Below are 25,720 nucleotides of genomic sequence, written 5' to 3' on the forward strand. Positions count from 1 at the left end.
AATTTGGGTGTCTTCCGGGATGATTTTGGGAACTCCATCGGGGTATTTCCAGGGTGGTTTTGGCGACTCCCTCGGGGTCTTCCCAGGGTGAATTGGGGTCGTGCCGGGATGTTTTTAGGGACTCCCTCGGAGTCATTTGGGAGAATTCTGGGATGGTTTTGGGGACTCCCTCGGGGTCCTCTCGGGGTCACTTGGGGTCATTCCGGGATCCATTTGGGTACTCTCTGGGGGTCATTTGGGGGACATAACCCCCAAATAACCTCGAGGGAATCCCCAAAACTGTACCGGAATGATCCCCAAATGACCCCGGGAAACCCCAAAACCATTCCGGAATGTCCACCAAATGACCCCGAGGGAGTCCCCAAAACCGTCCTGAAATTACCCCCAAAATCCCCAGAGGATCTTCCCACAATAATAGCAAAAGTAATAAATCTTCCATTTTCTCTCGATCGCACAATAACAGAATTCTAATTTAAGTTTATCCGTATAAATTAAATTATCAAGAGCGTTTGACTTATTGACAAATTGTCAGCGAAAAGGCTTTTTATTTTTTACATAGAATAGCAATTACTTGATAAATTATCAAACGTGACAAATAAGCAAGATGGTGAATTTGTTAAGTGCACAGAATAGGGCTGTTAGACTTTATGCGGTTGAGTGAATATTTTGTAAACGTCCTTGACTTATATAGTTTTTCGTGGGAGGGGAACAAAGGGCGGTAAACGAGTGCCTAGCAAGACAGACACGTGCCACCTTTTTTAATTAAACGGTTTTATTTAGGTTGAGTTGACTGGCACGAATTTTGCAATTGAAATTTAAGTAACTTCCCGATAAGCTACAGGCTTGAAACTTGGAGTATAGTTCAGAACCCGATGACAACACAATAATAAGAAAAAAATCGCCGCTGTGGCGCAAGGATCGAGATATTCACAAAAATCATATTTGTGGTCCGATTTGGCTCATATTTGGAACACATAATACATGCAATAGAAAGGCGACCTATGACAAAAAATCGCCACTAGGTGGCGCAAAGATCGAGATATTCAAAAAAATCGTATTAGTGGCCCGATTTGGCTCATATTTGAAACAAAAAATTACATATAGTCCGGTAGAAGTGACATCAAACTATTTTGGAGTTCGAGGACGTGGGGCAAAGTCGAGTAAAGTCTTTGGAAGGATTATGTATTGAGGACTTAGATTGTAACAAATAGTCAGGAAAGAGTCGGTGTAATAATGAGTCACTAAATGAACTAAATAGAATGAGAAATAATAGGCAGTTAAATAAAGACAAAAACTTGAAAATAACATAATTAAAAAAAATTTTAGCTTAAACGGTTTTATTGAAAACAATACATACATGAAGTAATAATAATACTAAAATCTAGAAAATAATTAGGTAGGTCCTAGGTACTAGTCATCACACTCCTCATCAATCTAGGGCGTTGATCAGACAAATAAAAGCGTTTGACGCGTCAAATTTCTATTGATAGTCATAAGTAAGACCAACTGAACCTTAATCAGGTTATAGGTTAGGTTAGAGTGGCCACCGGTGCGAGCACCAGTGCACTTAGGCCCAAAAAGGTCCCATTGCAATACCACGTGGATCTCTGCCCTACTCAAACAAACAGCTCGATACAGCAAACGTCAGGAGTTTCTTAGGTTCCAACTTAGCCAGATCACAAAGATCGTGAAAGAAAGGAGATCCCAGAGATTTCTTCCTCTTGTGCCAAAGCGCGGGACAATCGCACAGATAATGTTTGACTGTTTCTATCTCTTCGTCTTTGCAGCTCCTGCAGTAATCATTATAGGGAGGAGCCAGCCGTTGTGCGTGCCTCCCGATTGCTATGTGGCCGGTTATATGTAAGTCCAACCACCAGAGATATGCCCCCTACCAAAAAGAAGGATACTTTTTGTGCGTCTCGCGTCCCATTCAGGCCACACGAGCTTGGAGTGGTAGCAGCATTCAAAGTTTCTCCATCTCACACCCGCTTCCCCAAGGAAAATCCCTTTCAAAATGAGCTTACAGGTAGCGAGCGGCATGCTCAATCCCTTCGAGGACGACGAAAGGGGGACGGATGTGCCCCCTCTTGCAAATTCGTCAGTCATCTCATTGCCCGGTATATTCGATTGTCCAGGTACCCATACCACACTGAGGGAAGTTTGCTCAGCGATCTCGTTAAGAGATTTGCGGCACTTCTCTACTGTCCTGGACTTACATGTGACCGATCCAAGTGCTTTTAGTGCAGCCTGGCTGTCAGAGTAAATACAAATTTGGTTATATCTGTGAGCAGCCTTCCCCAGGTGATCAGCGGCCTCATTTATAGCAGCCACCTCCGCCTGAAAGACGCTGCAATGATCGGGTAGGCTAAATGATAGATTCCACCCTAGTTGAGGTGCAAAGACACCGCTACGTGATGCGCTAAGTGATGCGCAATTAAGTTGAATTATTTAAAATCAGCGGAATTTCCATTGTTTCATTATATCAAATACTTTTTTTGGTTATAAGCTTATGTATTAAGAATGAACATATTTCAAAGACTTTCTATTATACTCAATTAAAACCGTACTTAAAGATTGAGCTCAGCGTTGGTTTGAAGTACGGATGAGGTTAATCAATAATCTGCTCGCTTTCCTTTTTTAACTTTTTTTTTATTGATTTTCACTTAGTAGTATTTATTATTATAAATAAAAGAAACTTATTTCGCAACTTATAATATTTCCACACAACTTTTCACTATTTTTATTTTGTTTCTATAACACTAAGGATGAGTGATCATGTCGAGCAAATAATGGATAACTGTGACAATGATCATAACATCGCATTTATAGTGTTACTCAAATCGTTTCACAGTCCTATTCTAACCCAGTTTTCGAATCGAAATGCATTAGAGAACTACATTAGAATTCTAATGTAAAATTGCAATATTTCTCTAACGTTAGAAACTGTGTTTGCTGGGCAGCTGTACAGCGCCACCGTTGCTTTTTTCACACGCTCCTGAGCAGCTGCAACGCAGGTATCTCATATTTCCTGGTGAACAGAACCAGTTCAGTTTTGGCTGAATTGACCGATAGACCTTTACTCCTGGTCCAGTTCTCCACCAGTCTCAGTTTTGTTTGCTTTATATCGCATAGTGTCTACGGAAACTTCCCGCTAACTAACAGCGCAAGGTCATCTGCATATGCGATTACCTTGCTGCATCCGTCCTTCTCAAGAAGAACCAAGAGCTCATTAAGTGTGGCAACCCATAGAAGTGGATAAAGTACCCCCCCCCCCCTGCGGGGTGCCTCTCCGTATGTATTTGACCACCGTTGAACCAGTCAGGTCGGCGTGAACCTTTCTTCGCAACAGTAACTGCTGAACAAGTTTCACTAGCCCCGAAGCCGATCAGTGCATCAGTTATCGCAGAGGGCGTAACGTTGTTGAAAGCTCCCTCAATGTCGAGGAAAGCTATGAGTGTGAATTTCTTGAACGCCAAAGATTTCTCGATCTGGGAGATCAGGTTATGCTACGCCTCACATTTTTAGACATTTCACGCGCCCAACCCTTTTATTTAGTTGTCTGATCATCGCCCTAGATTGATGAGGAGTGTGATGACTAATACCTAGGACCTACCTAATTATTTTCAAGCTTTTAGTGTTAATATTACTTCATGTAAGTATTGTTTAAAAAAAAAAAACCATTTATCTTAAACATTTTGTTTTAAATTATTTTATTTATCACTGCGATTAATTTCAACCTTTCGATGAATTTCGTATTTTCGATACATTTCAATTTAAAATTTCTATGAATTCAATGCATAGCTCCTGTTTTCTATGCGTATCATCTCTTTGATGGACAAGTTATTGTATTCGGATGTTTCATATCAAATATTTCCCCTCCTCTGAACTAGAAATTTGCAGTTCGTTCTAAGCATGCATCTGCTATACTTTTAAGCAGGGTGCGGAGAACGCTCAAAATACGATCTCTCAAACAACTTATCGCTCAATTAAAATTGAGTGCTTGACATTTCTCGCGAGTGAGAAATCGAAATTGCCTACGAATGAATAAACAATCTCTCACAAGCTACAACAATTTTCACAAACAAATACGAGCGACAAAACTTCTTTTCAAGAGTGGTGATTAGATTTTTCGGTATCGATCGTTATTTGCGAGCGTCCACTGCAAAACTCATATATTTTCTCGTTTTAAAAAGATCGATCGCGCGATCGATCGCGATCGTTCGTTTGAAAATCAATATGATGTAAAATAAACAATCTTTTAAATAATGGTGATGCAATATCTTTGAGTTTTCCCTTGATAAGTTAAATGAAAAGGATATATTTTTTTATAAGTAATATGTGAAAAATTTAATTAATTAATTTTTAGATAAATTTTAAATAAATTCGAAATAAAATTTCAAATTTTTATTTGTTGTTTTATGTTTAGAAGTGTCTCATACCGACCTTATTTTTTCTATACAAATATAAAAAAAGGTGGGTTAGTCCCGGGCAAAGCAATATCAAAAAGAGTTTTCTCAATTATACCTACATAGTTAGTTTCGGTAGTTTCGCAAACATTCCGAGGGTATTTCTGCGATGAAAAACTTAGACCCTGGGCCAATCGCATGAAAAAGTAAAATTTTGACAAACCGACGGAAAATTTTGATACTTATCGTGGTGAATACGAACGTCAGAAATTTCCCTAGCCAATGAGGCTAGGTAAAATATTCATAATCGCTAGGTAAAATATGACAATTACTTTTGTGTGCTCGTGCATACATTTTGTTGCAGAAATGCAAAAAATAATAGCTTCTCAAGCACCACCAAGCCAAAAACATACGAAAAGAAGAATTGCATGTGAATGTGTGCAATTTGTAGGTAAAATTGAAAATAAGCACGACGCAAATTGGAAGAGAAGCTCAATATAAATCTCCTCGGAGGTAAATCGAGCCAGGTATTTATTTTTCTTAGCTATTCGGATGTCCTGAACTATATTTTCACTATATCAAAAGTAAAATAAAATTTGTTTGGCACACCCTAATATATATACATATATATAGATATGCTACCAATGTGAATATGCAAGCATACTTATATGTATGATTCTAATATGTTTTTATACTCAGTTGAGCAGAGCTCACAGAGTATATTAACTTTGATTGGATAATGGTTGGTTGTACAGGTATAAAGGAATCGAGATAGATATAGACTTCCATATATCAAAATCATCAGTATCGAAACAAAATTCGATTGAGCCATGTCCGTCCGTCCGTCCGTCCGTCTGCCCGTTAACACGATAACTTGAGTAAATTTTGAGGTATCTTGATGAAATTTGGTATGTAGGTTCCTGGGCACTCATCTCAGATCGCTATTTAAAATGAACGATATAGGACAATAACCACGCCCACTTTTTCGATATCGAAAATTTCGAAAAATCGAAAAAGTGCGATAATTCATTACCAAATACGGATTAAGCGATGAAACTTGGTAGGTGTGTTGAACTTATGACGCAGAATGGAAAACTAGTAAAATTTTGGACAATGGGCGTGGCACCGCCCACTTTTAAAAGAAGATAATTTAGAAGTTTTGCAAGCTGTAATTTGGCAGTCGTTGAAGATGTCATGATGAAATTTGGCAGGAACGTTACTCTTATTACTATATGTCCGACCACGCCCACTTTTTAAAAAAAATTTTTTTTAAATTCAAATTTTAAAAGGAAAGTTAATATCTTTACAGTATATAAGTAAATTATGTCAACATTCAACTCCAGTAATGATATGTTGCAACAAAATACAAAAATAAAAGAAAATTTCAAAATGGGCGTGGCCCCGCCCTTTTTCATTTAATTTGTCTAGGATACTTTTAATGCCATAAGTCGAACAGTAATGTACCAATCCTTGTGAAAGAGTCTTAGATTCTAGGACGATAACTGTTTTCTGTGAAAAAGGGCGAAATCGGTTGAAGCCACGCCCAGTTTTTATACACAGTCGACCGTCTATCCTTCCGCTCGGCCGTTAACACGATAACTTGAGCAAAAATCGATATATCTTTACTAAACTAGTTCACGTACTTATCTGAACTCACTTTGTATTGGTGTAAAAAATGGCCGAAATCCGACTATGACCACGCCCACTTTTTCGATATCGAAAATTACGAAAAAAGGGATGAAACATGGTAATTGTATTGGTCTATTGACGCAAAATATAACTTTAGAAAAAAACTTGGTAAAATGGGTGTGACACGTACCATATTAAGTATAAGAAAATGAAAAAGTTTTGCAGGGCGAAATCAAAAGGCCTTGGAATCTTGGAAGGAATACTGTTCGTGGTATTACATATATGTATAAATAAATTAGCGTACCCAACAAATGATGTTCTGGATCACCCTGGTCCACATTTTGGTCGATATCTCGAAAACGCCTTCACATATACAACTAAGGGCCACTCCCTTTTAAAACCCTCATTAATACCTTTAATTTGATACCAATATCATACAAACACATTATAGAGTCACCCCTGGTCCACCTTTATGGCGATATCTCGAAAAGGCGTCCACCTATAGAACTAAGCCCCACGCCCTTTTAAAATACTCATTAACACCTTTCATTTGATACCCATATCGTACAAACAAATTCTAGAGTCACCCCTGGTCCACCTTTATGGCGATATCTCGAAAAGGCGTCCACCTATAGAACTAAGGCCCACGCCCTTTTAAAATACTCATTAACACCTTTCATTTGATACCCATATCGCACAAACAAATTCTAGAGTCACCCCTGGTCCACCTTTATGGCGATATCTCGAAAAGGCGTCCACCTATAGAACTAAGCCCCACGCCCTTTTAAAATACCCATTAACACCTTTCATTTGATACCCATATCGTGCAAACAAATTCTAGAGTCACCCCTGGTCCACCTTTATGGCGATATCTCGAAAAGGTGTCCACCTATAGAACTAAGGCCCACGCCCTTTTAAAATACTCATTAACACCTTTCATTTGATACCCATATCGTACAAACAAATTCTAGAGTCACCCCTGGTCCACCTTTATGGCGATATCTCGAAAAGGCGTCCATCTATAGAACTAAGGCCCACGCCCTTTTAAAATACTCATTAACACCTTTCATTTGATACCCATATTGTACAAACGCATTCTAGAGTCACCCCTGGTCCACGTTTATGGCGATATCCCGAAAAGGCGTCCACCTATAGAACTAAGCCCCACACCCTTTTAAAATACTCATTAACATCTTTCATTTGATACCCATATCGTACAAACAAATTCTAGAGTCACCCCTGGTCCGCCTTTATGGCGATATCTCGAAAAGGCGTCCACCTATAGAACTAAGCCCCACGCCCTTTTAAAATACTGATTAACACCTTTCATTTGATACCCATATCGTACAAACAAATTCTAGAGTCAGGCCTGATCCACCTTTATGGCGATATCCATAAATGGCGTCCATCTATAGAACTATGGCCAACTTCCTCTTAAAATACTCTTTAATACCTTCCATTTGATACACATGTCATACAAACACATTCCAGGGTTACCCTAGGTTCTTTTTACAACATGGTGATTTTCCCTTACTTTGTCTCCACAGCTCTCAACTGAGTATGTAATGTTCGGTTACACCCGAACCTAACCTTCCTTACTTGTTTTGAAATAAATTTATTTACCTAACATTTTTCACGCAAATACTAACCCTTAAAACATTCTGCCTACTGTAGCTACCGTATACTATTCTCAAATGTAAATATCCAATTTAAAAAACGTCTCACCAGTAGTATATATTATGCATGTACATACATACATACATGAGTAAGTATGGATACAGCGTATTTCAATTATGATGACATCAAATGTAAAAATAGTAGGTAGATACATTCACATGAAAAACAAAGTTTTCTTTTATTCTTTTTGAAATTAACAAAGTACAAGAAAAGGAACTACATATATGTTTATAAATATTTCCATTTATTAAAATATCAATTCACTTCATATACATAAGTACATACATACATATGCAATTCAACACCAAATTCAGTAAATGAAAAATTTCAAGAAAATGAAAATAAACTTAAAATAATGAATGCAAAGAAAATATAAAATATTTAAAAGAGATTCATTCGACAATTTAGTAAAACTTGAATAGAACTTTTAGAAATTTACTTTTTCCAGTAAAATATTATTGAGCTTAATCATAAGTAAATCATTTATTGTGTTACTGCTTAATCTGGAGCGCTGCTTAGTGAGAATTGTAGATAACGCACTGAATCCTCTCTCAACGGAAACTTGACTTGACGGAACAGCTAAAATGACTTCAGCCAGCTTATACAAATCCTTTTCTTTTGTGAACAGATTTTCCAATAATCAAGTATATCAGCCGCAAAAGGCTTCCTTTCGCCGTACGCTAAATTATCCAGTTTTTGGCGGATACTAGCATTGCTTTCAGTTGTCAATGTACACCTGTTCATGATGTTGAACTCCTCTTCTAAAATACTGTAGGGGTCATTAAGCAAACCTAGCGCAGTATCTTCTGATTCATTCTCCATTCAAGGAATTAAGGCTTGCGTTTGTTCGTAATATATGCACCTGAGGAAATGACAATTTTCCAAACAAAAGCACATATTTAAATTTTTTACACATACCACTGCACTTTTCTTCTGTTAAATCTTGGATCGAGGTATATACCAGCAAGGAATGCGACGTTGTCCATCAATATTTCTTTTCTCTTTTCCATAGATTCTAACAGTTTGGCAGCAAAAGCATTTCCAGTCATTCTTTTTAATTTGACTTCACATATTAGCCAATCTCTGTAGAAATCACCAATGATGTATTGCTCAATTTGAAGTTGCTTAGTATATTTCGCCATTGGTTTGAATGCATCGACAAAGCTTTCTACAAAGCTCCAATCAATTTCAGTGTCAACACGAAACTCGATCTCGTCCCTATTTATGTGATCTTTTAAACTCAACAGGGACTCCATCATTTCAAGAGTTGAGTTTCAGCGGGTGATGTTGTCCAGAGGTGGCATACGTATGTCCACAGTGTTACGACCACGCCTAATGCTCGCCCTTAGGAGTTTCACAATTTTTCTGCACTCTTCTAATTTTCCTTGCATATGCTTGAAGGAATCATGAGCTGCAATTTGAATTGTATGCGCAGCACATCTAACTATGGCCAGCAATGAATTTAGCTCATCATTTTGCAAGTCTGACATTTCCTGTTGGAGTAGTTAGGAGGCTTTTATCATGTTTCTCCCATTGTCTGATGTAGTCGAATAAATTTGTGTTAGTTGAATTTGATATTCCCGCAGGTATTTTAATACTTCCTCTTTTAAGAAATGTACCGTATGCCTCTTTTTCAGTTACGAAATAATTATTATCTTTAAACAAAAGTTCAGTAATTCCAGAAATTGTTTTTTTGTGATGGAGTTTCTTCTGGAGATCTCATCCCATTTGTTCATTATTATTTTGATCGCGAGCATCGTAGGTACACTAGTGAACACTGATACTACATCAAACGACACCAGTATGTCGTCGTCGGAAACATTTATATTGTTGATTTTTTCTTTGAGTTCAAAAGAATGCATCCGCACCGTAGAAAGAACAATCGCGATTGCTCAAAAATTCGATCTCTCACGATAAATGCTAAGTTCAAGGATCGTTCGCAAAATATTTTTCGTAGTTGAGAGACCGCAGGCAATAATTTTGTGTATACACATCGAAAACGAACGAGCGTACAAAGTGATCGATCGCGGCGGAAAGGCTGCTGCGAAAAGTTGTTTACCTAGTCTCTCAAAAACGAAAAAGGTATACATACATATATTGTTTTCCAATCGTTCATCCTTATAAGTATTTATCGCGAGAAATCGCGAACGTAAAATGAGATAATACGAGAAAATCATGCTTTTGAGCAATCGCGATCGAATTTTTGCGCACCCTGCTTTTAAGAAGATTAAAGATTTCATTCAAATAATGTTTAAACTTCCTGATTAGATTTTGCTGTGAACACAATTTGATTTTCATTAAATCATTTTCAACTCAAAAGCTGATACGTTCCCTGGCTTTCATTACATTACTCGTGTGGTCTCTTTCAGCATTATTTTTAAATACCACACGAGTCATTAGAACCTTATTTAACATTATAATTAATTATCGGTCGCAATTCAATCAATCTTATTTGCTTTCATTCTTACAATTAATCAATTTTCTATTCTTTAGTCGCATTTACCTCTTTTGTCTGGCCGTCACGCTTGCTTGGCAAGTCCAAGTACGTATTAACTTTTGTTTTGCTTTTCAAGGTTTTAAATTCGCGTAAATTTACTACTGCTTGTGCGCTTTCTCAATTGAGGCATTTTTACCACCTTCTTTTAAATCATTTCTATAGTAACATTCCAGCAGATCGAATTGCAAGCAAATAGAGCAAGCGATAATTTTCATTTATACTAAGTAATGCAAATATTTGCACAAAAAATTAATATCCAGCTCAAAAGGTCTTCTGTACATATTTATGAATATGGTATTATTATTGTAACGAATATTAGCAGCACTAAGGGATTCTATCATCTCTAAGCCGATGCTGAGCAGTGATTCAAGTCACATCAATAATTCAATCATTATGACTGCACATACATATGTACGTACACGCAGCGGAGAAGCAACGCACAAACACATGCAGATATCTTATCTGATTATTATAATTGTGGAAGTGTCGCTCACAAACACACGCGCATATGAGAGCTATACACGTACATCTGTAGTTATAATTATAGCAGATAACCAACTAGTAGATTCTAGAACAGAAGCGCCTAGAAGATGCAACGAGAAAATCAAAGAGTATAAAAAGGCAGCAACGGTAGAGGCGCTACAAGCAGTTTTGATTAAGACGCTATCTGGCGAGCAATAGCAGTATTATTTATTGTGAAGTACTTTAATAAAGGCCATTTTTCCATTATTCAATATTGAGGTTATTTATTCAACAGTTTAGTGATTCGAACGTTAGCAAAAGATTGCATATAAGGGGAATTGCAGTAAATTCGTTACATTTTTATTTACTTAACCAACAATGCGTGTTGTCACTTAGCAAAATCAAAAAGCAAAAATTTTCCGACATTACTTTATTGGCAAAATTAGCGCTTTGCATTGCTTTGCCTTAAGCTTAACTTAATTTTACGCCCATATAACGGCACGAGACATTCATGGGTTGCATTTTTTTTTTACATCACATTTAATCCAATTAGTATTACTGTGCGCATTAAAATCATTGATTAGCTGCTCATATTTAATCAATCAGCTTTTGAATGTGTGGTTGCGACTCAGCGCTTAATTACCAACAACAAATATGTCTACGGATGATTGTACATTCCCTGCTCTATTTCTGTTGAACTTAGACTGGGATATCAGCAACACTTTGTTGTCGTTTTGTTTGACAGATTGCAGCAATATTTATCTACTCATTTCATTTTGTAATACGAAGCATGGTTTTGTCTATTTGCGCTTATCATTGGCGCACTATAATTAAAAAGTAATATTTTTTTCTTGTTTGACTAAAGCTCACTGTTCTACTAATTAGTTCTACATCGTTATTTTAACATTTAGCTCTAAAGTCGGGCATTTAGCCGCTAGCTATTGATTATTTGTTGCATTGAGTTAAAACTAATATCAACTACAACGCTAATTGATTGCTGTAGCAACTTGGATCTCTCGCTCGATCAGAAGACTAGGATTGATTTATAGAGATTAATTAAGAATATCTTCTGATCCGTAGCTTTTTTCATTCGCCGACTCTTAATGATCATGAACTTAGAATATCAGATCAGACCATACGTAATATCACATGACTATCTGGTCACTGTTATTCGCCACGTGCACTTTGTGTACTTTCTGTGTATATAGAAATTACTTAAGATCTTTTATATCGGTTCTGAAATATTATCATTTTTAATTCAGCATTATTACAAAATATTAAAACTTATATCTTAACAAAGTATTGATTGGTTAGCACATCTCAATATCGTTTCAAATGAGCGTTCTCTTACCATTATACGTTACGCCTAATAATTGATGGATGAGACCGTTTTGCATGTCTGTTCTCGCTGACGGGAATGATTTCCGAAATATAATAACATCTATATGCACCTCTACACAAAATAAAAAGGTTAAAAGATCATAGAACAGGCGAGTTTCAACGGCGAATTTCACATAGCCGCCTTGATTTTGAATCACAAGGCCTTCTCTTGAGAGCTGCCTCGATATGAGAACTGCGACCTTAGTCGTGCTAGGAGCATTACAACGGTCACGACGTTCGCCACCTGGCACCCTATCGACATATCGGGACGGGACCAACACTGAAAGGCTTTGGGGAACTCTATCAAAAATAGCTTTTAAAGACTGCACATTAGGCCGGGTCGATTTGTGGGGAGGCAAAAAAATCGCCCATTGCTCTGTGAAAATCATATTCTAGGGATCAAAATAAGAAACTTTGCCGAAGGAACCATACCTCTAAAACGAATTCTGGTGTCCCCCAATTTGGGTCGAACTTTTGGGTAGTGGCAAATTTTGAAAAATCCCACTTTGACCCAATAAGAGTGCTCCAATCGAGTCCAAATGTATGACCGACCCCCACTAACTTTGGAGTCCCGACCCACCGATGCCAGTGGCACACCTCCTGGAACCCCCCTGGGGGTTCACCATACAAACATTTCAAAAAATCGCCGGTTTTGCACTTTACATGAAAAAATCAGCACAAACATATCCATACCAACTGAAAAGAGGTGCACCATTGCGTATACGTAACATTTTATTATTACGTATAAACAAATAAAAAAAATTTGCAATAAAATAATTTGAAATGTTTGTATGGTGAACCCCCAGGGGGGTTCAAGGGGGTGTGCCACTGGCATCGGTGGGTCGGGCCTCCAAAGTTAATGGCGGTCGGTCATACATTTGGACTCGATTGGAGCACTCTAAATGGGTCAAAGTGGGATTTTTCAAAATTTGCCCCTACCCAAAAGTTCGACCCAAATTGGGGGAGACCAGAATTCGTTTTAGAGGTATGGTTCCTTCGGCAAAGTTTCTTATTTTGATCTCTAGAATAAGATTTTCACAGAGCAATGAGCGATTTTTAAATCGACCCGCCCTACTGCACATACAGTATCGCCAACACTGAGTTCCCTTCGTATTTTCTTACCATGGTACATATGTATGTGATTGCCTTCTTGAAGACACGACAAAGCAATTTGTTGGCTGAATAAGCGAACACAGTTCATTTAAGACTCACACTTCTTGCCGCTACAGCACTGAGTTTGCGTTGGTTCGTTACAATGCTGTCCTTAAAAAAATAAAATGCTAGGCGCGATAACCTCCGAAGAGATTTTCGGCCTAGCTTGTCTTCCAATTTGCGTCGTGTTCCTCTTGATTTTTCCTACAAATTGGCGGGACGGGACCTACACGTTTTACGGTGACTGAGAAGCTTTTCATGGCAGAAAAAATTAGGAGTGTTTCTGAAATGCTGTGCTTTGTGCAAACAGTTTTGAAACTTAATTCTTAATCATTTCAGAAATGGATGGACTAAGTAGCTATCATTATAGAACTAAATGTAAGAATTTTTTTTGAAGAAAGTTGCCGCCCAATACGTTCAGTAGTGTTTGAGATTATCGCTTTCCAAAATTCAAGGTTTTGATTTACATTGTGTATAGATTAGTTTAAGGTGTTATCATAAGATGAGTTTTGATGCGGCATAACATATAGTGGCCGTGAATATAGAGAAACTCCTAGAACACCAGGTATATGCCATAGGTGTTTTTTTTTGGACATTGCCGGGGCTTTCAACAATGTCTCCAAATGAGCAGTTATCGATAGTCTCATTCATTGTCCGCAATAGCAAATTTAGGAAGTGCGATCTGCAGGAAGAAACGGTTGATCACATTCTCTGTTCGTGTCCTGCGCTTCCGAGGTCAATGACAGCTGCTAGGGGCGGCTGAGTGCCAGCTAGGTACCAGAAAATTTCAATTATTTGCCAGGAGGGCGGAGTTATTTTATAACATAGTCCTAGTACCTAATTGGAGTTTTTCCGTCAGGTTGTCAAACAAATACTGGTAATACTGTGTACACATTCAGTCTAAGTAGGTGGGGTATTTATTGACCCGCAAGTTCAACCTAACCTACAAAAGTAGAGTTTTGTGTAAGCTAAAGAAACATTACCTTATGCAGCTTTTATACTAAGAAATACTTAAGCTTTCTCTCTCTTGATCTTACGTTTTCTAAGCTTGTAGGGTTTATTTTTTCATAAGGTGCTATTGTTGGTAAAACAACTACTGCAAATTTTTTGCTGCTTACTTTCAAAGAAGTTCTATTAATACAACTCTATCTCTATTTGCTTTACCTCGTTCACTTTAACAAATATTTACTTATCTGTCAATTTGCAGGAAAATTCTTGTTTGTTGACGTAGTTAGTTCACATTTCTTGTTTGCATTTTTTATATACATTTGTATATATTGTTATTAAATAACCCATAGGAATATTCCACTATTTGTATTTATGTATTTTTTTTTTCGCTTTTCAGCATCTCTTAATCTGATTGAAAGGAATTTATTTTGTTCAAGCGGGGGTAAATAGCAGGCTCCTGCTTCATTGTATAGTTTTACAAGTAAAGCCGCAGTTACCCACGAACGTACGTACAAAAAACGTGTCAGCTGACACGACCTATCTTATGAATGTGCAATGTAAACGAAAACTCACCGACGTTCAACGCACGTAAGTACGTAGCCCGGAACGTAGAAATCAAAACAATTTTGATTTTTTCCGTAAGAACGTTTCAGCTAATCGCTCTCTCACTAGACAGAGTTGCCTAGTTAACTTTTGTGTGCTAATTTTTGACCGTTTGCAGTTTTATGCAAAAACACCTAATTAAAGTTTGAAATATTGTGAAAATAATTCGAAATAATTACGTAAAAGTGCAGATTATAAATATGTAATCTATTTGTACTTATTTAATATTAATTCCAGCCTTTTACAACATTAGAAATTAAAATAGAAAAAGTTTATGGTTCCATATGCATGCTTTAAAACATTTTTTTCGTTGCCACTACGGGCATAAATTTCGCTCAAATATGTGTACGTACGGCATACGTATACGTACGTTACACACGTCGGTAGGTAACCACAGCTTAAGATATGTTTGTTTCCTTCTCTTTCTAACACACTGCCGTTTGACACTGACCAAAGCGTCACAACAGTGTGGGTCGTGGTACAACCATGGAGGATAGATATAATTGCACTTTATTATGCTCAAGCTGAATGGAATAAAAAACTGCATAATTTTGAAAAATAAGAATTATTGCTAAGCCATTCAGTTAGTTTACTGGGCATAGACATAGTTTCATCGTCAATTCCATACTGAGAATAAAGAAAACATTTTGAAGTTAATATTAAATCGACGCCCACTACCCAGAAGTATGAATGTGAACCTTTTTACGACTGAGTTCGAGGGTTCACTGGGTTTGCCATTGAATGCTCTATATTATATTAAAATCCCGAGTACAAGGAATAAAAGAAAAAAAAACATTTTTTTACAGTTTTAAATGTGTAAATGTGAAAAGTATATGGACTAAAAAATATATGGATTTAAAACTTCATTTCCCCACATTTTAATTTTTACACATTCGTGTTTCTTGGTAAATGCGACGAAATAATCCATATGATCAATACCTACATACCTCCTTTTCCCTCCAAATAAACAAATTATCACGGAAATCCGCTCGTAATCCACAAGGAGGAATCGCTTCCTTCATGTCATCGACGCGTAAATATTTGAGGCTTCTATATGTTATCTGTGCCGCTATACAATTAGAACATACTAAAAATATACATAAAGTGATTAGTAAAGCCTTATAATATATATATTTTACCTTTTAAATAGTTGCCAACATCCTCCAAGTCGATTTCCTTAAGTAGCCGTGTAAATTTTTGGTCATCTTTACTTATTTTCCTCAGCGACCAAATTTTCGGTATCAATTTGCAGTACTTCACTTGTGTATACAATATTATCAATATGTATATTGTATTTGCCCCATTTTGATATCTTATAACTTTAAACGAACAATTCTTGTATATTTGTATATTCACATATTTGTATGTTTGTATAGCCGAACGGTCTCGGGATCGGCTCAACCGATTTCTCAGTACACGAACAAAGAACTTGCTCAACCGCGGCTTCCTTCTATAGACTGCACTTCTTACTCTCTCTCTCTCTCTCTCTCCGTTATTCGGGAGATCTAATTTATAAGCACTTGCGCCAGAAGGCAGTGTCCTGTAAATACTACCATCATGAGTCTCAACTTTGCTTAAGAGATTTAGGCAACTTTGTTTGTCTCATATCTTAGATATTTTTTCAGCCCCGCGCTCGACTTCACGCTTTTCCTGCTTAATTGGTCAACATCAAAACGGATTGAGACGTCTACTTTATAACAAGTGAGTACTGCTCCCTCGAGTGGAAAGTCAGCGGCATTAACATGACAGGAAGACCAATAAAGATGCACGTTTCGCCTTAAGCGATTTCCCTCAGCTACTTATTTGCATTCCATATAAAGAAAACATTTCTGGATGAGCTGGCATGTGAAATAATTGTTTTGTTTCAGTTAACTGGGAAATGCATTTCGGTTTATCACAAATAACAACCAATATCTAAGAACAAAAAAGTCTTTCTGGATGAGATATGTCTAGTTTTTAATTTTTCCGGTCTTTCTAAGTGACTAATCTTTATTTTATTATTAAATTATGTTCTCACTATCAATGAGATCGTTTAGTGTGATTTATTGTCTAAGGTTTTTGTAGTACTGTGATTTTTACACCGAAGTAAGTTTCGGGAATCGTAAACCTCTCGTGTGCTCTGTTAGAATCAACATAAGATGTAAACTTAAGTAATTGTTATCCCTCGAAACTTAAACCACCAAACCACAGTACTTCTCGATCGTTTAGTTTTGGGCTCATTCAGGGATTAGTTTTAGAACCAATTTTGAATAAAATCTGGACTGTTTGGCGATAATTTTTGATCATATCGAGAATTTTTTGTTCATGCCATGACTATTTTGAGATGACTGCGGGATTGTTTTAGTTACTACTTCGAGATAAATTTGGGAATATTTTAGAGAACATTTCAGAACTATTTGCACTATTATTTTGCAGCAGTTTCGGGATTATTTCGGAACTATTTTGAAATTATTTCGGGATCGTTTTGTAATAATTTGAAAGGGTTCGAAGAAATGCATCTATGAATACGAAAAACTATCGGACTATTAATATTATCGAACTGTTATCGAAGAGTTTCCTATATCTTATCGACGCGTAATCAGTTTATTATAGAAAAGCTATCGATTTTTTACCGAAAAAATATCGATTTGTTATCAAAATTTTTTCGGTATGTTATAGAAAAAATATCGGTTTTTGATTGATAAACTATCGACATGTCATCGAAAAAATATCGGTTGTAGTCGAAAAGTTATAGATTTTTTATCGAAAAAATTATATGAGTATATAATATGAGACTACTGTTTCCCAAAAAAGGGCGCCAAGTAAAAGATGGGCTTGAAAATCGCCGTACGGCCGATGCAATATTACAGGCCGGTATACTGGAAGGAAACACGCCTTTTTAGTGTTTGGGGAAAATATTAAGAAATCTTTTGCGGGGACTTACATTAGACAGTTAATTGCCTATAGTTGCAAACCTACTGTCTCTCCGCTGGCGTGAGTTATCTCGAAACAGGGATAGTTGGCGTGACTTGTTAGGAAAATGCCAAAATCGCTTAGGTAACTCCTATCCTAATTCCTATAAACCTTCCTGTTTTGTTCATACTAAAATTCCTGTTCGTCCAACGATGGTAGGCCGAGAAGATGGGTCGTTACTATTTTACTAAATTGAAGAGTATGAGAAATTACTAGGCATCCAATGTATGTTGTAACCCGGAAAATATCACTCGAAAATGTATGGGGGTTATATGGATATGGGCAGGCTTTTGCTGGATATGAAAACGACCTTCGAGTCTGTTCATTTTAACTCAAAAGCCACCTTACCTGTTATGTTTCTATTTGGAGATTATTAACTCGCTAGTGGCTAATAATCTCGTCCGAGGCTTTGCCGATGGAATGAAACCATCTACAGAATAGGAAAATGACAACTCCCACCACCATTTGCGTGAATGCATCTTACATTTTTATAACCGCAAATGCACTTAATTTTATTTATGACAGTGATGCATCACCAACCAAATAAAATCAAATCAAATTGCCTTCGATTGCATACCATTTTTTATATTTGTTTTTTGAATTGATCCTTCATATTTAATTCAACCATTTTTTCAGCGTGCGATATTAAGAAATCTGTAGCCACAAAGCAATGGCAATGTGAGCGTAGTTAACACAAAGCTTTTACTGCAAATTATTTTTGTTCCCACGACCTAAGCTAACTTCATTTACACCTGCAAGACAGGGACATAAACCCAAAAGGAAATCACAAACAACATCACCAACACTATGGCACAATTGTTGACTGTTGCAATTGTTGTTGTTGCTGCACATAGTTGGTGGTGGTGGTGGAGATGGTTTCTGTGCTAAAAGCTATTGGAACAAAAATATAAAAAGGACCTCGCTAATCAAATTAACTCTTTGTGAAATGCTGTGAGTGACCCAAGCCACTTTGTGAATTTGGGGAAAAAAGGTTACTAGAACAACTAGACGAAAACGCTTCAACTTGGTTGGGCTGTAGAGGTGCATGTGTTTGTGAGTCCGTGGGTTGAAGTGTCATTGTCAAAAACAGCAATAACGGTAACAAATCACTTGTAAGTAATTTGGAAAAATGTACGCAAAAGACAATTACACAAACTTAGCAGCAGCAAGAAAACGGTACGTTTGTATGTATGTAGGTAACTATGTCGCCGGAAATACTTTGATGTTGTATTTTGCTTAACCTTTTCACTTTGGCTTCTCTACACTTGCATCGAATTTGTTGCATCAAAATACTGAGGAATGCACGAAAATTGTTAGGAAATGAGATTTTTTTGGGGTTTCACGTAAAGAATTGAAAATTTCTCCATTGACCGAAACATAACAAGTAAGGAAGGCTAAGTTCGAGTGTAACCGAACATTACATACTCAGCTGAGAGCTTTGGAGACAAAATAAGGCAAAATCACCATTTAGCAAAATTAACCTAGGGTAACCCTGGAATGTGTTTGTATGACATGGGTTTCAAATGGAAGGCAATAAAGAGTATTTTATGAGGGAGTGGGCCTTAGTTCTATAGGTGGACGCCTTTTTGAGACATCGCCATAAAGGTGGACCAGGGGTGACTCTAGAACGTGTGTCGTACGATATGGGTATCAAATGAAAGGTGTTAATGATTATTTAAAACGTAGTGGGCCTTAGTTCTATATGTGGACGCCTTTTTGAGACATCGCCATAAGGGTGGACCAGGGGTGACTCTAGAATGTGTTTGTACGATATGGGTATCAAATTAAAGGTATTAATGAGGGTTTTAACCCTAGAATATCATACTTATTTTTAATACGTAAACATCATACTTCGTCGAATCGACTACGGTAAATGTATCACCTTCTAAGATTTTCTACCTAGGTGTTGCCACTCAGAATGTTTCCAAGGTTGCCACCTATTCGAAATTAAAAAATAAAAAATTGCATGAGATATGCCGATATGGGTATCGAACGAAAGGTATTTCACTCCGCATTACAATAGGAACATTTTTGAGTAGGATGATGACATGTAGAACAAAGTATGTTATGCGGCAAACTCGAAGATTGCCGAGCAAAGCTCGGTCGCCCAGGTACTTCAAATATTAAATAATTAAAACATTTCACTCCGTATGGTTTGCTTGCGTGTTAATGAATAAAAATTGCACAGAATGTCCCGTTATCCAAAACATAACAAGCTTAAGCATGGCAATGTTAAATCAAGCACGTTCTACTTGATCTAAGATTGCGTACTTGTAAATCGCAGTAGCTCAACCTTAATTTAAGATGGCTACAACTTTGAATTAAAAATGCATTTTTAAATCAAAATTGCCAATTTTAATTCAAGGTTATTCATAGTTAAACCAACATTGTTTTAGTTAAAATTGAGCATTGTAGGATTAAGTATGATCGTACTTAATTTTTCAATGCGGTTTTTCTCTGAGTGTAGCAGTTTGGAAACAGATAAAACTAATTAGTGTAGCTTTTGTACTTTTCTGTGTTTATTCATTAAAAATGCAAACATTATATCACGTGGCCTTTCTCCATTCAATAGCACAATAAACTGTGCAAATATATAAACAAATTACTAGGAAATGTTGTTTTCAAAAGAGCCAAATATTTGATTTGTGCCCATTTCCTGAATCTAGAAGTTTCTACTTGTTTGTTATTCACACAATCCACTAATGTATAAATAGCGCCCACAAAACTTATCTTGATTTACTCAATATTTAACAAGCGTATCAAAAAGTTATAATTTAAAATGAGTTTAAGAAATTATTTCGGGGTCCTGTTGGTCGCGCTTAGCTTCCCTTTGACATACACGAATGCTGAATTTCGCTCTGGAGATGGCTGTTCTAGTTCTTTGAATACAGAGCATAAATCATATCTGGTGGCAATATATGATGCCAAACAATACATTTGCACTGGATCATTGATCACTTTGGAATACGTGGTTACAGCTGCAGAATGCGTGGCAAGAAAACTACCGGAAATGATCACAGTTAAAGCTGGTGTAGTAGACAGTCTATATGAAGATGGGCATGTTCGCAGTGCGTGTGTTCTAATAACACCCCCGCACAGGCACGAAATGGATTTAGGTATAATTAAAGTGCACCCCGCCTTTGACCAAGATACAGCAGGAACAATAAAACTTTGCAAAACTCCATTAAAACCGGACATGGAAATGCATGTTTATGGATGGTATTCATTTAGTGAAAAGATCTGTTCTACTATCGAAACTATAGGAAAAAAGGAATGTTGTACTCCTTATATCCATGGGAAAAGGACAAGTTTTACGGGAACGGATTGTGCTATATATGGTTTACAAGGTTTAGTAGATTCCGGAGCACCGGGCGTTGTGGACGGAGCTCTTTGTACTGTGGCAGGATCTTGTGAGTGCGAATCGTCGAAGTTATTTACAAATTTATCTGAGGAAAGTCCTGCTCGATTATATATAGAAAGAGAAACGGGATGTTCATAAGTTTTGTTATAAATCAAAAGTATATAATACTTAAATAAATAAATAAACATGTTTTCGTTTTTCTTTTTCATGAGCAAATTTAACTAAATTATAATTTTTTATTGTCAAACTTAAGCTGCTCCAATCAAAATACTTCGTGAATTAAAAAGTCATTGCGCACATATTGTTGTAGCAATATGAGAGTATCACATATATGACTGCTGAGCGGAACATCTCCCTATCTCGGCTGAAAGCCCCTTTACAGAATTTTTTGTATAAATGCCCGTTTTCGAAATGGTGGCTGAGATAGCGTGAAATTCCACTCAGCAGTCGAAATGGCGATATTTTTATGGTATTATCTAGAAATTACGATTTAATAAAAAGTATTGGTTATATTCATTGAAAGTGTGATAAATTAAGTTGTTACTTTCTTTACGGACGTCAACCAAACCCATACATTTATTTCTATTTCACCAATTATGTGTTGACGAAAAATGAATACCCTTCCCTATTCATTGAAATACTTATCGCTTTTTATAATATTAAACAAGGTAAACTTGACATCTCTCCAACGTTCTAATCAAGGGTGCTAGGCACGGTCCCTATTGGATGAATTGTAGCCAGGGGGTATTTTCGGAACGGAGCCTTCTCCATACCGGACCGCTTCGGGAAGTAATGATGGCCTTACCACAGTAAGGGGCGCTGTTGTAGCGGACGTTTTTTATCCCCACTTTTAACATTAGGTGATCGTACGACCAAGATGAACTCAAAAACTTCTAAAGTAAGTAAGGATGAGAAGTAAAAAGCGTTTGCGTCGCTAGGCCGGGAGGAAGAAATCGATATCAGTAATGATTCGGACGCGGATAGCGATGATAGTATGCAGTCAGTGCGCTCGGTAGAGGAGCATTCTACCAGCCCGGACAAAGAACTAACGTTAACCCAACCAACGACGCCTGCCATGGGCCAAATAGACAGTGCCCGAAAGGCAAGAGGCAGCGATCGGCTGAACCTGACAAGCATGCTTTTAAGAGGCAGGAGGCGGAGGGCAAACGCCCCAGTACCAGAACCAGGAAGCAAGCTAGCCGGAATGACAGGAACCAGACCTCAAATTCTGCAAAGCGGAGAGAAGAGGAAAGTTCTAGAAAGCCATGTACTCTAAAAGCTGTAGCACAGGAAGAGGAAATAAGAAATAAAAATGTAAATGCTAATAAGCTAAAGGGAGGTAATGACCAGACTCCAGCTTATTCGGTGATACTCAAAGGAGCTAACGATGAGGCTCCGGTTGTCACCAAGAAGAAGATGAACAAAGTTGCGAAGCAGGCCTTAACTGTGGCACTACTAGATTGCAACAACCCCAATGGGCTGTTGTCAGCCGAAAGGCAGATGTATTGGAATTGGGCAAAAAGCCTAATAATGCTGCGAGTCTAGCAAAGATGCTTCGACCAGAGGAGGGAGAAACGTACCTACAGACCCCGGAAACAGCAAAAAAAATGTATTGCGTGAGTGCAGTGACGGAGAATTTGGAGAGAGACAAACAGCTCAATGGCGTTGCGAGTATTACAGATAAATATCCAACACAGTAAAGTGGCGTCGAGCAAGCTCCTCCTGACACTTGAGACCTAGCAATGGTAGCAATAGAGGGGGAAAAAGAACTGTCCCTTATCCAAACATCCTGCTACATGGCCCGTAACGTGGAAGCCCAAATCTTTAGAAACCTTAGGGCAAAGGACTGGTACAAATTTCAGAAATGTGCACCAGGAAGAGATTACCGCCGTTGTGGAGGTGGAGGAGTGCAACAACTCTGAGAAGATTCAAAGGGAAAGTAAAGCCATCATGGTGGAATATGGAGTTGATTCTTCCTACAGGGCAGGTAAAAAAGATCTTTAAGTTGGTAGACGTTGCCGAAAACGAGGAGTGCTGGGACGAATATAGAGATCTGTTGTGGATCTTTAAACGTGAAATGAACAGGTCCAAGTGGGTTTCGTGGAAAAATTTCTGTGCGGACATAGAATGCTCCAGCGAGAGTGAGGAAAGTCGTATCCTAGGGAGATGCGGCCCAGGCACTGATAAAAAAGATCGGCGGGGAATGGTCACACAGTTGTGAAGAGTCCCTTGAAGCACTACTTAACACACACTTCCCATCAGGAGATGCTATAACAATGTCTACACTCCTAATACGAAACGAGAGGTGCCAGGGTTGATGACAAATACCAAAATTGAATATGCAAAGAAATCTTTTGCCAAGTTCAAATTACCCGGTCCTGATGGGATATTCTTCGAGTAGTCTTCATAGCACACCGAAAGCGGGAAAAATCAGTCATCTGAATCCGAAGGACTGCAGGCCCATTAATTAGACATCTATTTTGCTCAAGACCCTGGAAAGATTAAAAAATGTGTATATAAAATGAAATATGAATGAGGAGTTACTCTTTTCAGCACAACATACTTACACCAAAGGCATGTCAATCGATACTGCATTGTATAGGGTGGTCATAAATAGAGAGAAAGCCCTGGAACACGAGGAATATGCTCTAGCTGTTTTTTGGAGCTTTCAACAATATCTGGAAATGAGTAAACATGGACAGTCTCAACTCAATTAAAGTTACTCCCGCCTTTACAAAATGGATCGGCTCGAAGTTAAGCTGCAGAGTGATCAGGGGTCTATGCGAGGCAACAAAATCTGTAAACAGAGGAGCGCCGCAAGGTGGGGTTTTAGGGACGTCCACAGCATTGGTGACGCTGGTTATCAACAAATTGCTTAGGCGGTTCGATGGAGGACCAGTCAAACTGCATATCAGATGACGTTTCAGTCATAATAAGCGGCAGGTGCCTAACAGCATTGATCTCTCTGATGGACAGGCACTTCGGGATGTACAGGCCTGGGCATCAGGCGTCGAGTTAACTACCAACGCGGAAAAATTCAAGTATTATTTACTTGAAAATATACGGTCCCTAACTGAACCAAGCCTAAGGTTGGAATTGTAACCCTACAAGAAATATAGCGCCAAAATATCTAGGAGTCATCCTAAATGGTAAGTTGTCTGTGAAAGAGAGAGCGAAGAAAGCCTACGCGACATTGTATGCATGCAAGAGGATGCTAGGATGCACGTGGACATAAACTCTCTTACGGCAATTGTCAAATCCATACTTTACAATGGGGTCCTTGTTTGGTGGACAGCCACACAAAAATGTACGAATACCAAAAAACTTGAGGGGCGGGAGCCCTAAAAGCTATTCCGGCAGTAGCATTGCTTGCGATTCTACACATCACGCCTGCAGATCTAATGGCCACAACTATCGCGTTAGCCACTGTAACAAGACTCAAGGCCTCGGGCAACTTGAGTGCAGGCCGTGTGGCCATAGCAGTATCGCCTCATCTAATATAGGGCAATATATGGTCCCGTGCCTGTACTTCGATTTCAACTTCTTTTGAAGTTGCGTATCAGATTTACACACGGCGACTCTTTCTAAGCAACAATTTGATATTTTATATTAGTTCTTTCTAAAAATTTTTTTTATTTATTGAAAATTTGAAAAATTATTGTGAAATATAAGAAATATCAAATAAACTTACAAAAATTTCTATTCAAAATCAACCAAAACTTCCTCAATCAAAAAAAAAAATTCACAAAAATCAGATTTTGTACGGAAATGTCAATTTAAAATGTTTTTGAAACCTGTTATATTTTTTCATGAATGTAGGGGTTTCTCCATAAAACGGTTACAACTTTTCACGGGTATTTCACCCAAAAAGTTCATAGCGAGCTATAACGGGCAGAGCGATTTAAATAACAAGATTTACTTTATATAGCTTTAACTTAAATTTAGTAGTATTTTGAGTTGTTCCCATGGTCCCCAATTTGTATATTGATTGAAGCATAGCAGATACAGTGAATTCCCCAAATATAAATAAAAACACCTAAAATATTTAAAAATAGAAATGTTTAAATGTTTAACCGTTTAAGATATTTGATCATAGAAGGAATAAACTAATCTAAATATACGAAACGGTTATGCCGTCCAACAAGGCGCGCCAGTCGCTTTTTCGCTCTGCCAACTGACGCAAAATTTCTTAAGAAGAAAATTGGAATTGCATTGACAATAAACATATAAGAACTGGCACAGAAAGTTCTGCAAATTAAGATCTCCCTATTATTTTTTAAGTAATGAAAAAGTACACTTTGAATCAATTATTTTGGAATTGGTATTTTAAAACAATTTTAAAAATATACTGGATTACCTAGCAGACTTTTTCTACCCGAAAATTGGTTTGCCTACATTCAAAAAGTGAACATAGCTTCCCATTTTCTCACTATATACCATAGCCGTCTCCTTTGTATTCCATTTTTCTTCTTATTCTTGTTCATCCCTTCTTCCATTTATATCCCTCCCACTATCAGCCCCACTCTTACTCCCAAACGCGCTCGGACTCTCGCTTTCACTCCTACTGCTACTCAATTTAACTTTTGCTCTCACTTTCATTCCCACCCCAGCTCTCACTCTCACTCCCACTCCAACTCTTGCTCTTACTCCATC

The 25,720-nt window shown here is 37.6% G+C and overlaps 2 protein-coding genes across 3 annotated transcripts in view; one reads left to right on the plus strand and one right to left on the minus strand.

The window, feature by feature from the left end:
• Positions 1-25,720, plus strand: part of sgg (shaggy) — a 183,438-nt gene that overhangs the window by 54,114 nt on the left and 103,604 nt on the right. The window lies entirely within an intron of this gene.
• LOC137248404 (uncharacterized) lies at positions 8,068-9,037 on the minus strand. Its single transcript, XM_067779346.1, has 2 exons — positions 8,631-9,037; positions 8,068-8,335 (listed from the first exon to the last, which is right to left on the minus strand). Exons 1-2 carry the CDS (start codon positions 8,969-8,971, stop codon positions 8,140-8,142), a joined length of 537 nt encoding a protein of 178 aa, XP_067635447.1. The 5' UTR covers positions 8,972-9,037; the 3' UTR covers positions 8,068-8,139.

This window comes from Eurosta solidaginis, chromosome 4 (assembly GCF_040869045.1).
Source record: "Eurosta solidaginis isolate ZX-2024a chromosome 4, ASM4086904v1, whole genome shotgun sequence".
Classification (NCBI taxonomy): Eukaryota; Metazoa; Arthropoda; class Insecta; order Diptera; family Tephritidae; genus Eurosta; species Eurosta solidaginis.